Genomic DNA, 16177 nt, shown 5'->3' on the forward strand with positions numbered 1-16177 from the left:
TCATGACCAAACCTTTGGCAGAGTACAGGGAATCATAAGAAAGAAGGGGAGTTAGTCTGATGGGGAAAGGATAGGAGCTCCACAAGGACCAAATATATCTGGGCACAGGGTCTTTTCTGAGACTGACATTCAACCAAGGACCATGTATGGATATAACCTAGAACCTCCACTCAGATGTAGCCTGTGGTAGCTCAGTAACCAATTGGTTTCCCAAAATGAGGGGAACAGGGACTATTTCTAACAGGAACTCAATGACTGGCTCTTTGGTCTCCCCACCCCCGAAGGGAGGAGCAGTCCTGTTAGGCCACAGAGGAGGGCTTTGCAGCCAGTCCTGAAGATACCTGATAAAACAGGATCAGATGAATGGGGAGGAGGTCCCCCCTATCAGTGGACTTGGAAAGGGACACGGTAGAGATGAGGGAGGGAGGGAGGGACTGGGAGGGAATGAGGGATCGGGACACAGCTGGGATACAGTTAATAAAATGTAACTGATAAAAAAAATAAAAAAAAATAAAAACTGAACTTAAAAAAAAAAAAAGAATAGAAGAGTTTTATGGCCTTTTTTAAATCTTACAACAGTGCCAGCATCCATCATTCATCAGATGCAATGATCCATTCTTACTTACTTGTAAATATTTTAAAATTCTGTTGGAAAAAAAGCCTCCAAATTAACCAAACACCTGACAGTAAATGTTTATCTTACAAAAAGCTCATCACAATACAGAAGAATTGCCCGAAAGAGCATCTCACCTTAATTAGTCCCTCTAGTAATTTTACTCTGTATTTTATTAATGAGCATTTATTTATTTGATAGGATATTGGAGCCCTAGGAACTGCATTTAGTAAGGAATAATACTTTAATTATACTATTTCTTAAGTATTTAACTTAAAACAAGTTAAATAAATGTACCACAACCTTGTTTGTTTGAGGCAATGCAGAGTTAGCTTTAAATTTAAATGTATATGATTCTTAGCTAAGGTGAAAAAGTATAAGTAAGTATGATAAATGGCTTTAGCATCTCTTGAATATGATTTTTAGGTAGTTCACTCGTTATCAAACCTAAGAAGGCCTAAAATATTTTATAAGTAATAGTTAGAACTAAAGTGTGTAATAAATAAGGTAGTTGTACCTTTAGTTCAGATTTTAATGGGTATAAATCAGTATAAACTGCATAAAAAGAAATCAAACACACGTTACTGTCATAGAATTATAACATGATGATGAAAACATGCAACATAAAGAAAATGGGATGACGTTAACACAGTTAAATGTCCTTTAACAGTTCTTCAAAATTCCTGTGAGGATAAAGGAAGAAAACAGATAGAAGTTTTTGGGAAATTCATCTTGTCTCATACCATTTTTGAAAAAACTTTTGACTTTAGTACATGTTTAGGATATGTGATAATTTTCTGTAACGATTCTCTGTTATAATGACTGATTATTATGTACAGTATAATCACCAAAATCATTGAGGATGTCTGACATTTATGGTTGAGAACGGTATCCTCTGTTATGAATTGGAGTATGTTCTTATTCTGCATTTTGTAATCTAGAGCCAATTTCAGAGCTGTCGTTTTAAAGCTCCAAGTTCAAATAATGCACTCTTGGATAGCTGATATTGATTTCATAAGGAGTTATTTCTACACTATGAATTTCTGAGTAGGATTTAAAGTAATCTTACAGAAATTAATATAAAGTGGATCCTAAAATATGTTTTCACATGCTTAATATATTTATAAATAAAACCACAGACATATGATTAAACAATTATGAATATATAATCAGCATATAGTAACAACAGTACATTTCAGTAAAGACAACAAGAACAATAAATTTTATTTATATATACTATTTTCACTAAAAGATTACCTCTTTAAGTCAACCAATTTTATTTATGAGTAACTAATTTTCATGTTACTATTGGCCAAAATCATATATTTTACTTATTGATTCATGTATACAGATTACTTTCCATGCATGATACATTTTCAGCTAATTTTACGAGCACAGAGATAACGAAAACATAAGCCCTTACAAACACATCACAACAAGCTCATTCTCAAACTCGATGTAGATAGATCCCCCCCAATTTTTAAAACACCAATATCTACCACACCTTAACAATGATTCCACCCACTAAATTTTGATTTCACACAAGATCTCAAGGCATTAACAGATAGACGCAATCACATACTTCTCTACAGTCCTTTCCAAAACCACAGAAAATGCACGTGGAGTTATTTAAGGATACTACTGTGTGCTTGAACGTGGCATGCTCTCACAGGGAATGCTCATCAGTTAGAGGGTAGCCTCACTTTCAGCCACCAAGGCTGACATATGTGGGATCACACAGACAAAGCCTAAAACGTCCACTGTTCTTTAGCATTCGTTTTCATTAAACCTGCTCAAAGTGCAGGCTAAATATCTAAGAGGAGAAGAAAAATGGACGAGAACCAGTTGTTAACGGCTCATCACGAGACTCCTCCGTGACCCAACCCTCCGGTCTTCGGCTTAGAAAGCTAGAAACTTCTGAGCAGTGCAGGTCAGCATGAAGTGGATGTGTGAATCTCCTAAGAGTCCCTGGCTCATCACTTTTCTCTATCACTGACCAGCAGGGGAGCAATAGGCACAGTGATAAAAAGACCCCATATCCATGCAAACAAGCTCCCAGGAGTCTGGACACAGTCCACCTCCCAAGTTTCCAACCCCTCATCCTGCAGGACTGAGCAGAGGAACCAGCTTCTCCAAACAAGCCTGCCGCGACCTCTGCCCTCACTTGTGCGCTAGGAGTATGTACAACTGTTATAACATAGGCGAAGAAGATGATGGATGTGGTGAGCTTACATTTCTAACCTGACTGCAAAATTCCTGCAAACAGAAATGATTTTATTTTATGACGTTGGGTCAAAGTCCTTTGTAGTGCGTGAGGATGGATGAAAGTACCATGGCAACATCCAGAAGTGCTGCCACTTTAACGATTTGGACCTAGGGAAGCAAGACTTAATTGCTTAAAGGAAAACAAGGGCCAAAAGTATCTAATGAAAAGTGTCATAACCTAGTCTCCTTATTTCTAGACTCAAGGTAGCTATTAGACCATTAGAAAACATCTTCAACCCTGCCATCATTGACTGAATAACAGCATTATAGCTGGATGCCTAGAGACCTATCATTTATTATAGAAACCAATTCACTGGCCTCAACACTTAATTCCAAGAAATCTGGTCTAGAATTTTAAATAAAATACTTTTTCTGCGCATCCATATTCTACATGTAATTACATTGTTTCTTCTTTATTTCAGTTTAAATATAATGGAATGTGGTCATAAAAGCATACACAAATTGTTTTAATTCTCTATAATAGAATATTTAGTACTACTCAGTTAAAAATGTACCATTTTTCATGTGGGTTACTTGCAAAAAAAAAATTTATGTACTTTTGAAAAAACAATTTTCCAGCCAGGCATACTGGTACACACTTTTAATCCCAGCACTTGAGAGGTAGAGGCAGGGAAACCTCTGTTTGAGGTCAGCCTGGTCTACAGAGTGAGTTCCAGGACGCCAGGACTGTACAGAGAAATACTGTCCCCTAAAAAAAAGTTTTTTCAAAGTGAGTTTCAATTAACAGTCTATATTAAGATATTTCTATTGAAATAGTACGATATACTTGAATCACTAAAAATAAAAAATAGAAAAAACTATATCTACAATATTGATGAAATTATGTGAAGGTAATGAGTCTCTGTAGACTGAAATCTCTGCAAAGCTTCCTATCATTTATGAAAGTCATCAAACATTAATTTACTGTCACCATCTTTCAACTCTATTTTTCTAAAGCAACCTTGATCACAGGGACTTCTCAGGAAGAGGGTGTATTTTATAGACAATAGGTGTAATCAGGAAAATAGAACAGACAGATTTTCTTTTCTTTTCTTTTTGTACAGTTGCACACAGAGTAAAGCTTGATAAAGTCAGCATACAGAGTGCTGCATACACAAAGCCTACGGTACAGTGTAGGGAGTACTTCACATGCTTTCCGTGGGTCTGGCTCAGTTCTTACATGCAACTTCAGAGAGCTCTAATGAAAAGAAAGCGCAGTTTAAAGAGTTCCCTTTGCCTTAGAGGAAACTATTCAAAACGTTTAAAATCCCTCCATTCCTGGACACTTTTTTTTTTTTTTACAATGTGAGAAAAAAAGACAAGAAAGAGAAATTATTAATTATTAAAATTACCCAGCAACTCCACTGCATCATCTTCATTATCAATGTCTTCTTCCGTTACAGATGGTGTGGGGCTGTGGATGGACTCGAAGGAATCCTGGGAAAGCATCGCAGCCAGAAGTTTCTTGTGCCGCTGCTGCTGCTGCTTTAACCCTTTAGTCTTGGGCTCCATCTTTAAGCTGAAGAAATATCAATAGGTTCGTCAGCTGTGATCGATAATGAAAATCTACCAAACTGACACACATTCGTTCCACTACTGTGTCACACAGAAATACTGCACACCACTTGTTTTCCCAGGGATAATGAAGTAACGTGTTCCCGAAACATCCCCTGATACTCAACTCTTGCCCAGTATGGGGGTGAAAACTCTTGCCCTCTGAAGCGCTTCTGCTGATTGCGGTCATGAGATTCATGCAGTTAATAGCTTTTCTGATCCAGTAAGAGCTAGAAAGTCTAGATTATCCTCTGATTTCTACAAGAGGATGTCAAGCAAGGCACGAGTGTTGGAGAATTGATGGCATCTTATTTAATTCACCAAAGTCAGAACTAATGACAATAATCCACTGCATGTGCTCATATTTTGTGTTTCTCCCTCCTTCTTGCCGGATGTTCCCAGAGCCCCTCTTGTCACTTCTCTGTGAGGAATTTCATTCACTCTTTCCCTACGAGAACTTGTGCTGGAGACAGTTTCACTGGGCGCGCAGCTTATGGTCGATTTACTTGGGATGCTTCTTTCCCCTCCCATATTTTTAGATGGAAACCCCATGGCCATTCTAATGATTGTTTCCGCACAGGCAGTTCGATATTTATCTCAGCCTGCTTTTCAGAGTCTTTCTTTGGGGGCAGAAGAGATGGTTCCACAGTTAACAGTCGCCGCTCTGGCTGAGGAGCAGGTTTCAGCTCCCAGCACCTGTATGGCAGCTCACAACCATCTGCAACTCCAGCTGCCTGGGCTCTAACGCCTTCTGGCCTCTATGAGCACCAGGCACACATGTGGTGTACAGATACACATGTAGGCAAACACCCAAACACATAAAACAAAACTAAAAAATTTTTGTTTGAAAATACTTCTCTGATGTTGGAAGACGGGTTTTGTGTAAAATGCCTCAGGATTGTCATACCCGTTTTTCCTCAGTTTCTAGCTACTCAGCAAGTTTTCAGCTATCACCCTTTCTACTTCCTTTTCACCTACCCACTTTTCCCTTCCCTCTTGAAACTTAACACTGGCTCCCTTGGAGCTTTAGGCACAGGTAGATTGTGACCAGTTTAATGTGAGAACTAAGCCCATGTTCCCTGCAAGAGTGGCAAATGTTCTTAATCTCTGGGCAGTATCTCCAGACCTTGTATAGTATGTTTTAAGTCTATTTCCTTTTGGTTGTTCAGAACAGGCCAATTCAAAAGGAACTGCTACCCCACCGTCCTGTAATCCCATCTTCTGTTATCTCTGTTCTACTGTTAAGGTTACACTACTTTTATTTCTGAAAATTATTTTATCAGTGCTATAGTTCTCATGTTGTCCCTATAATTTATGTTTATTGTTATTATTTTGAATGTTTACAGGTTACCAAGGAATGCGTAATTACTTAAGAAAGCATTTTTATGATGACTGCTTTAATTCCTACCCAGGTCACTCTACTATCTGTGTTACCTCATGCAGACATTGGTTGACTTTCAGTAATTATTCTGGTTCCGGGTGTGAATGGTATTTTATAAAATTGTGTCCTCTTTGATTTGGCTGTTACTTTAGGACTGTGTGCCCTATTCAATCCTTGTAATTTAGAAAGCATTCAACCTACTCTTACTGAACTAGTTTAGAGTCTAAATAATGATTTAATTGTCAGAGCCCTTGCAGTATTGTTATAAGCTTGTTTTATATAGTGTTGACGTGGCTACTGCTGATCCTCCTCGTGTCTGATGAGGGACACACCCAAGTTGGTAAACTGATGCTGCTAGGTAGATGCATCAAAGTGCAGATGAACAAAGCACCAGAGTGTGGGGACACAAAGGCTTTCCTGTGCCCAAGCTTTATTGTCAGAGGTTCTCTTCAGTGGTGTCTGAAATGCCATCACACCAGCATGCATATGGGAAAGGTCTAGGAGAGGGACTGTCTAATGAACAAAGAAGTGAATCATGCTAGGTTAGTGAGACTGAGGATCTACTACCAAGGGAGGGACTTGTCTCACGTAGTTCACTCTTCGTCGTCACAGAAGCCAGAGGGCCTGGACACAGAAAAGCCAGGAGCTAAAAAATGCCATTTCCATTTCAGTGAAATAAGACACAGCTTTATAAGTTCAGAATAAAATAGAGAGTTGGATATTTGGGGAAAAAAGAAAGGGCCTAATGCTGTAATTAAGGAAAGTAGATGTGTGAACAGGGCAGGCATATGTGGCAGTTTCACGGGCAGGACCATTGAGTCTGGGTTTTGAGTACTCACAGTTTAGAGACATTGAACACTGTGACAAGTGTTCTCCAAACTTTGCTGATTCCATCACAAAACAGAAAAGGAACTGAATTTCCGCAACGTAGAGCTTTATCAAGAGTATAAAAGAGGACAAGGAAGCTGAATCTATACCCAGGAGACTGTTGTCAATGATGGGCTGTGACAGAGACAGATGAAGAATGAGGAACAGGGTAGATGAACAGCCATCAGTTCACTATGAGATCCCATTCCAGTTGGGTACCACAGAGAATGAAATAGAAGGCCGGGAGATAAGGAGGCATGAAGTTCCTGAAGTAACAGATTCCGTATAATAATGGCAAGATTAAGAAATTATAGAGGTAATGAGTGTGTGAAAGAGTAGAATTCAAAAACAATGAGAAAGGAAATGAGAGGCTATGTTTGGAGCAGAACTAATTATGTTCCTGTTTCACCAGGACAGGAAGAGTACAGATAAACCATGTGATCAGGGAGAAAATGACATGGGGGTTGGGTAATTATTGTTATGAGGAGATATTGGGTAAATGTAAAGAGTATGGTCTTTCTACATCATGTTTTGAAGACAGAGGTGCTACAGAAAAGGAAAAGGGGATTTCTTTAGGGAGAAGGCACGGGGCAAGGCTTGTAAGCAGAGATCATGCCTCCTTTTCTCTAGCCCCATAGCCTGAGAATGGAAGAGGTGGGGAAATGCCATGTTTCAGGCCACAGAAAGTGCAGAGTGTCAGTGGGATGGGAAGAAAGGATGAGAGGCTCCTTCTAAGAACAATGTGTGTTCCACACTCTATCACTTGAGAGTCTCTCTCTCTCTCTCTCTTTCTCTCTCTCTCTCTCTCTCTCTCTCTCCAAATCTGAAGCTAACAACCTTAGGGCTCATGGGCCTTCTAGAAGCCCTTTCCAAGAATGGATGAACAGCAAGATATTGAAGAGGAAAAAATTGACTCAAGACAGTCTGACACAGCCACCTCCCAGCATTCTGGTCTCGGGACAGGATAAAACCACTATAGGACTTGGTTACCTTTCCTGAAATATAGACAAATATGAAGACAGGAATAATAATAATAACAGTTCCATAAAAATGAAGTGGATCAATACTGGCAAGGCACACAGCAATACCTACTAGTCTTCCATCAAATTCAGGTCTTCAGACTTGGCAGTGGAAGCCTTTAACCATTGTTCCATCAATCATATCCAAAGTTTTCATCTTCAAATGTCCTTCAAATTGTGAGATTTGGTGTTACCTCTGCCATATAATTTATGGATTTTCATGTTCAAAAATACCCAAACCTGACTATCTCTGTCTTTGAAACTTGTATACAAAAGAGTTATTCCATTTTCTTACTTTTTATCCTGATTTACTTTCTATAGCACCACACAGTATAACTTGAATGTATGGCTCTCATTTGTGTATTCAATTGTTGACTATCTTTCAATGGAAGGCAACAGTTACAGTCCTTGTGCATTGAACATCAGTCAGTAAACTTTAAAGTTTATTTCATTTAAAGTTTATTTCCAATTTTTAAGATTTCTATTAATTTTAATGAATATTTATATTCTAATAACAATTCTCATTTTAAAAAGCCAGTTTACTGGATCTACAATATTTGTGAATTTTGTTCTTCTTTTAGTTAGATGGTTCAGCTTTAGAAGAACTGATTATGTTTTCAAGGCTTGATGAACCTATTTACTAATTCTACTTTAAGGGCTCTCAAGTCATTTTAAGAAATTTGTTACACAACTATTTCAAAGTCTAATTAGGATGGCTTAAAAATAAGCCATCCTAATATTATGTAGGCTTATTAAACTTGATTTTTGTTTACAATTATATCATAAATTTATGATTATAATAACTCTAAATGTGCAGTGGGTATACATGCTTCCCCAATAACTACCTAAGCTGTATAATTAGGAAGCTATGAACAAACATGAAAAGTCTTCACTCTTTGCCTAACATCTCTCTGTCTTTTTCCCCTCCCCCTCTTCTTCTCTCCCTCTTGCATCTCTCTCTCTCTTCCTCTACTTTTCCCTCCCTCTCCCTCTCTCTGCCCTTTTTATTTCCCTGTTCAGATCTTGCATTTTTCCCTTGAGCTCCCTTAAATCTTAATTTGAGAATTCAGGAAAGAAGAATCAGGAAAATACCTTTCATGATATTTATACACCATTTTGAATGTAACATCAAACGATCCATAGATGTCTATGATCCATAGATCCCTAGATGATCCATACATGAAGCGTACCTAAGAGCCATCTAGATCCATGATCTTAACATTGGAGTCTTTATGTTATTCTATTAGTTTATCTGTATGTCTTTTCAAATGCCTTAACTGTCCCCAGCAATTAACACTTTGGTTGGCAGTCATACATGATGTAAGCTGTTGATTCTTTTATGTAATGTATTTCAGGTGCTTACAGAAAAAAAGTTCAAGTAAGGAGTATTGTTTCTAATAAAAAATCCAAGAAAGTATTTTGAGTAAGTTTATATCCATAAGACTTTCAAGCAGCCACTCCTGATGTGATCTGATAGACTAAGATCAGAAGGAAGGAGAGGAGGACCTCCCCTATCAGTGGACTTGGGGAGGGGCATGCGTGAAGAAGTGGGAGGGAGGGTGGGACCTGGAGAGGAGGAGAGAGGGGCTTATGGAGGGATACAAAGTGAATAAAGCGTAATTAATAAAATAGAATAAAAAAGACTTTCAAGGTTTGGTTTGCCATTTGTTCAATTCTCTAGTCTAGTGGTGATTATCTAGTCTGTTTTGTATCTGTAGTTCAGCATAAAAGGAAAAGCTGTCTGTGCGCTAAGATGAGTATTGCAACAACAGCTACTCACATAAGACTTACCTTCTTTTTTTCTTTTCTATGGGGAAAGGCCAGGCCAGACAATAGCCCCCAAATAAAAGCACACTATCAACAAATTTTCTTGTGAATAAACTCTATTTAGCATGGATCTAGTGGTAGTTCACATCCCACAAACTCATGTAACAGTTATTTATTAAAAATAGTTATGTACCAGGCTTGGTGAGAAAAAAAAATGGCTGAATTAAAGCTTGAAAATCAAATTTGCTTTGAGGAGTTTGGAATATAATTATGCTTTAAATATCATTTATAGCAGGTGTTATTACTATTTAATGACAGAGGCTAATTCTATCATTACACACTAGAAACTTTAAACCTTTCTCTCCAGCATTTATTATTCATTCAAATGCTGTGTGAGGTCTAGCGTAAGTCCAGGAATCCTATTTCATAATTTCAGATAGGAGAAATTCAGTGTGTAACCTCAGTTTTCTTTCTCTGTGTGACTTCTGCATACATGTAGTCTTTCTGAAGTAACTGGAATTTAGCCAAGACTCTGTCACTTTTTCAATTGACAAGTGACATCTCAGCTCATTTTAAGTACAGAGTGAAGTGAGGCTGAGATGGCTTTTCAGGACATAAGGACAAATATTTGAGGAATGTCCCCATGGGCTGAGCAAGAAATACAACTAGGAATGAGACTCTCCAGGTAATAAGAGCTCACTGAAGTGAGGAAGAGAACAGAGGCACTAACACTTGCAAAAAACAGCTCTGGATATTATTATGAATAAATGAAAGCAAGATGGAAGTTGACAGTTCTCTATTTTTACATTTAAGAATTAAAGGTCTAGCAATGAATAAAGATAAAAGTCTATTGAGATTCATAAGTCTAGCATTAGAAACAGAATGACCCCCATGGACAGGTGAAATCAATCTGGCATTTCCCAGAAGAGAAATGGACTTTTAGAAATGGCTTACTTCTTTCAGGGCACTTCAACTATTTAAATAATTTAAGGCTATTTCTCGTGAAAACGGAATCAATTTTCTCTAAATCTGAAGCACATTAATGAGTATTCGGAACTCCTTTCCCTCAAGCCAAGTGGTAAGTGAGAGCCACGCAACCTTGAAAGCTATTACATTGTAGAAAACACAGTTTTCTCTCCCTGAGGGGGGAAAAATAGTTTTTGGATGACGGTAAATTTAACATAGGTAATAGGAAGTTCCTGTGGAGATGCTGTGCTGAGAAAAAGCCTTTGGTAGGGAGGAGCTAATAGCAGTCTCAGGGACTTATGGTCCTCTCACCTTTTATATCCATGAATATTTAAATGCATCTCTCCATGTTTCCTAATTCTTGCCTCCCATAATGATTTCACCCATCTTCTTTGACTTCCCCATTTTCTGTTGTGAGTTGTAATTCTCATGGTGGTATGTCCCTGAAATGGTAATGGGGAATATGCTCTATCTGATAAATATGACCTCCCATCTCAAGGTTGCCCCACCTCAGGACATGGTGATCTCCTGTCACTGTCCTGGGAAATGTAATCTGAGTAAAATAAAAGTTATAGGTAGTGGTACTTTGAAAGAGGACGACCTATAAGCTCATATATTTGAATGTTTTCTACCCAGTTGTTGGTTGGCTGTTTGGGAAGGATTAGGAGGTGTGTCCTTTTTGGAGGTGTGTTACTTGAGGGTGTAACATGCCAGGTCCAGTTTGGCTCTCTCCCTGCCTGCTCCTGATGAAAGCTTTTAGCTACTGCTCTAATACCATCTCTGTCTTCCTGCCTGTCACCATGATCCCGCACCATGACAGTTCTGGACTAACATTCTGAAACTGTAAGCAAGCCACCAGTTCTCAGACTGTGTGTCATGATCATTGTAAAACTCATATTTCTGACACTCTTAGGAATCCCAATCATAAATTTATTTTGGTTGCTACTTCATAACTGTAATTTGCTACTGAGTGGTGTCTCAGTTATTTTTTTTTTAAGGTTCAATCTTCTTTTATTTTATTTTCCAATGTTTTTAATTAATTATTTTTATTAATTACAATTTATTCACTTTGTATCCCAGCTGTAGCCCTTCCCTCAGCCCCTCCCAACCTCATCCTCCCTCCCTCTTCTCCTCCTATACCCCTCCCCCAGCCCACTGATAAGGGAGGTCCTCCCCTTCCATCTGACCCTAGCCTATCAGGTCTCATCAGGACTGGCTGCACTGTCTTCCTCTGTGGCCCGGTAAGACTGTTCCTCCCCCTTGGAGGAGGCAATCAAAGAGCCAGCCACTGAGTTCATGTCAGAGACAGTCCCAGTTCCCATTACTATGGAACCCACTTGGATAGTGAGCTGCAATGGGCTACATCTGTGCAGGGGTTCTAGGTTAGCTCCATGCATGGTCCTTGGTTGGAGTATCAGTCTCAGAAAAGACCCCTGGGCCCAGATTTCTTGGTTATGTTGTTCTCCTCATGGAGCTTCTGACCCCTCCAGGTCTTTCCTTCCTCTTCTTTCATAAGATTCCCTGCACTCTGTCCAAAGTTTGGCTATTAAGTCTCAGCATCTATCTTGATACCCTTCAGGGGAGAGTCTTTCAGAGGCCCTCTGTGGAAGGCTTCTGTCCTGTTCCCTGTGTTCTCCTTCTTCCGATGTCCATCCCAGAAAGGCAAATGAGGTATCTCATTTCTTAAGACCACAGGAAATATGTATTTTGGGATGGTTACAACCCACAGGTTGAGTATTGCTAAATGAAACACTTTCTTCTAAAAGCTGCCATGTGTCTCTTCATACCAATAGGACAGTAACTAAGACATATGTACTTTTAAGTTCTTAAAAATGGTTTATAAATTAAAAATGATTTATAAATTAAACCATTGAACCCAATAAAACATAATAGCTAAGTTCAAACACAGTCATCATCTGTTAGCTTAAATGACTGTAACAAAGACTCTTTTCTTTAGTATACCTTAACGATTACCCATAATTCTTTTTTTCTTTTTTAATTAATTTTTTTTATTTTTTAATATTAAATACGGTTTATTAACTTTGTATCCCAGCTGTATCCTGCTCCCTCATTCCCTCCCAATTCCAACCTTCTTCCCTCCCTCCCTCATCTTCTCCCTACCCCCTTCCAAGTCCACTGATAGGGGAGGACCTCCTCCCCTTTCATCTGACCCTAGCTTATCAGGTATCTTCAGGCCTGGCTGCAAAGTCCTCCTCTGTGGCCTAGCAGGGCTGCTCTTCCCTCGGGTGGTGGGGGAGGTCAAAGAGCCAGCCATTGAGTTCATGTCAGAAATAGTCCTTGTTCCCCTTACTAGGATACCCACTTGGATACTGAGCTACCATGGGCTACATCCAAGCTGAGGTTCTAGGTTATCTCCATGAATGGTCCTTGGTTGGAGAAACAGTCTCACAAAAGACCCCTGTGCCCAGATATATTTATTCCTTGTGAATTTCTTTCTGTTATGTGGTCCCCAGGAGAATGGAACTAGGCTGAAGGCAAACATCTTCACCTTCTAAGGCTGTCCAAAGTTTTAAACAGAGGAAATCATTATTTCTGTTTGATGAGTCTATCCGTGTGCTTGTAGGACACATTATGGACTGAGAATCTAGTTTTTATCACATGCCAAGTCTAACAATTTTCTTTATGAAAAGAACAAAATCGTGTACTTGGGTTTATTCTCCTGCTCCCGTTTAATGACTAATACAGATTCACCATGGAGGTCCACCTTACCTTCCTGCTGGGCTAGAGCAGCTGTCTTCACTTTCCCAGGAGTCATTCTTACTCCGAGGAACAGGGGGCTGCAGCATTTCAGCCGCAAGGGGATCAGCATCGTTTTCTGCTCTGCCAATCCACTCCCCAATCACACGAGGTCTCAGAAGAGAAGAATTGAAAGCCACTGTTTCCTGTAGGTACAAATAATAAAAATAAATAAATAAATAAAAAACGACTGCTTTTGATTACCTTTTCTTATTTACAGATAACAGGAAAATAGCCTCCAGTGTTTGGGCTCACTGGAACCAAAATGTCCCTTCACTTCTCGACATTCCTGCTCAATTTCTTCTTCTGTGATTGAGGCTAATTCCTGAAGATCTGTGGGATTAAGTATTTAGGAGTGAAATACTGGATTTGGATTTCCAGGACAGAAAAAGGGGGGCCGGCATTCTCGGTGGAGGGAAGAGAAGGCCTGCCCTACCCTGTGTAAGGGTGTTGTGCAACAGCTGGGAAATGGCGAGGAAATCTCTCTGCAAGGAATTAGCTGCAGGAAGAAACCACAAGAGGTTGTGGGGTGGGTAAGCTGTGTTTCTCACACTGTGATGTGTTCTGGCCTTCCAGGGACTCCATAGACATAGGAAGCAGGTCCACACCAATGGCAATTAGAGTGGGTTAACTGAAAACATGTTGGTCTCTTTTCATACACATGAAATGAGCCAACGCGTTCAATTTACCTGTTTGCTATGACATACCCAAGAAAACAGTGATGGAGAATGTTCAGTATATACAATTCCTAGCCATATTTTAAGTGAAAAAGTCAAGTTAAACAGAAATGCCAAATGCTCTAATGTTTGCCTGAAGCTTCATGTAGACTTACATTCATCATTCATAATTCAGTCATGTGTTCATTTACTAGTTTTTTTAATGTGCACATAAATTTACTTATAGCACATCGTCATTAAACTAATAATTTCAGTGTTTCTGAAATAGTGACTTTTTCACCAACATTCTCTATTTATTTGTTTATTTATTTAACACGCTGATAGCAGTTTTCCCTCCCCCCTTCCCTCCCAATCCGTCCTCCCCATCTCCTCTCCCCCCACCCCATCCACTCCCCCTCTGTTTCTCTTCAGAAAAGATCAGGTTGCTATGGATATCAACCACTAAAAGTAAACACCCATCTGTTACTAATGATAGAAGAGGCAACCCTGTAGAAAAGGGTCCCAAAAGCATGCAACAGAGTCAGAGAGCAACTGCCTTGCACTTGCTCTTAGAAGTCCCACAAGAAGACCAAGCTACACAACTGTAACATACATTCAGAGGGCCTAGCTCAGTCCAATGCAGGCTTCCTGGTTGCCAGTTTGGTCTCTATGAGCCCCTATAAGCCCAGGTTAGTTGATTCTGTGGGTTTTCTTGTGATGTCCTTTATCCCTCTGCTCCAACAATTTTTCCTCCCCCTTCTCTGTAGCATTCCCCAAGCTCCACTTAATGTGTGGCTGTGGGTCTCTGCAATCTCTTTCCATCAGTTGCTGGTAAAACCTCTCTGATGACGATGGGGCTCGGCACCAAACTATGAGTGTAGCAGAATACCATTAGGAATCACTTCATTGCCTATTTTCCCCATTTGTGTTTGGTTTTATTCTAGGCTTCTGGATTATCCAGCCTCTGCTTCCTAGTCCTCCAAGCAGTGTCAGGGGTCAGCTCCCTCTCATGGCATAAGTGAATATTAGCTGAAAAGTAAAAAAATAACCACGCTACAACCCACAGATGCAGCGAAGCTAAATAGCAAGGAGGGCTCAAGAGGGAACATGTGAATCTCATTGGGAAAGGGAAATAGAATAGAGATCATGGATGGAGGAAGGGTCTGGTGTGAGCATGGAAGTGGAAACAGGAGAGATTAGGTTGGGGCAACAGAATCCTGGAAGAGACAACTAGAATCTGGAAAGGAGATGAGCTAGAAACCCAGTGCAATGGAAACTCCCCAAATTCTAGGTGACCCTAGGGCGACCCTATTACTGAGAGTCCTAGCAATAAGGGATTTGGAACTTAAGCCGGCCATCTTCTGTGACAGGGCAAGACGTCCAGTGGAGGGATTTGGACACCAACCCAGCCACAAAACCTTCAACCTACACTTTGTCCTGCCTACAAGACGTGCTGGTGTAAGCTACAGAAATTGTGGGAGTGGCCAAGCAATGACTGGTACAGCCTGGGACCCATTTACTAGTTTTTACTAAGGCTTAGTATGTGCTAAGAACTGACCACTGTGCTAGTCAAAAGCAATAGCAAAGAGGATCAGCTTTTTATGACTATTTAATCTAAAAGAAGAGGTAGGTGATTTTAACATCTCGGCTTGGCATTTCCTTATCTTTTCAATATTCCATGATAAATATCTACTGGTCTAGCATGCTTGAAATATTCTGATTTGAGAAATTCATTCTGCTTAAATCCCCTCTGCTGAAAACTTTCACTATTAGAAGAATTTTTAATAATTCTTGAAAAAATACAGACGTGGTGTTCTGTGCCTTTATGAATCACAAAATGTTATGCAACAGTAATGCAGAACACAATATATACCATAGTTAAACATCCAAATGTAATAAAAACACAGTATTTGAAACAATGTAATAGTATGTAATAGTTTAGATACTAACAAACATTAAGACCACATGTGACTTAGAGTATATCTAAAGGACATTTCTCTGAGTTACAGGGAAAAGCTGGGAATTTAATTAAGCGTTATTAATTAATTTTATTTACACAAGGGGGCAGAGTAGACACAGATTTTCATTGCTCTCAGCTCACAGGAGTTTAAGAGTGCTAAAAAGAAAGTTACAACTGCAGAAGCAAAACAAGCAGCCGTAGGAACTGTGAAATAGTGAAACAGAAAAGATGAAGAAATAGTCCTTCAAATTTGGCTAAACCCAAATGCTGAGAACAGCAGAGATTCAGAAAAACCCTTGGTTACTTGCTGGGAAGTTGAATGAAGTGGTAGCCGCCACCACTGTTGAGACATGAAGCACACAGAGGGTATAA

General features: G+C 39.5%; 1 protein-coding gene across 9 annotated transcripts in view; it reads right to left on the reverse strand.

Moving 5' to 3' along the window:
- The window catches only part of C6H8orf34 (chromosome 6 C8orf34 homolog), a 386935-nt gene that overhangs the window by 220036 nt on the left and 150722 nt on the right, over window positions 1-16177 (reverse strand). For 8 of the 9 annotated variants that reach the window (XM_060385858.1, XM_060385857.1, XM_060385855.1 and 5 more), the window contains 2 exons: window positions 13163-13335; window positions 4231-4397 (listed from right to left, as the gene is read on the reverse strand). In XM_060385858.1, the coding sequence (XP_060241841.1) occupies window positions 4231-4397; window positions 13163-13335 (340 nt within the window). Of the gene's footprint in view, window positions 1-2155; window positions 4398-13162; window positions 13336-16177 lie in introns of those variants that run through there. The other variant, XM_060385864.1, reaches the window with a different exon arrangement.

The sequence above is a fragment of the Meriones unguiculatus genome, chromosome 6 (assembly GCF_030254825.1).
Source record: "Meriones unguiculatus strain TT.TT164.6M chromosome 6, Bangor_MerUng_6.1, whole genome shotgun sequence".
NCBI lineage: Eukaryota > Metazoa > Chordata > Mammalia > Rodentia > Muridae > Meriones > Meriones unguiculatus.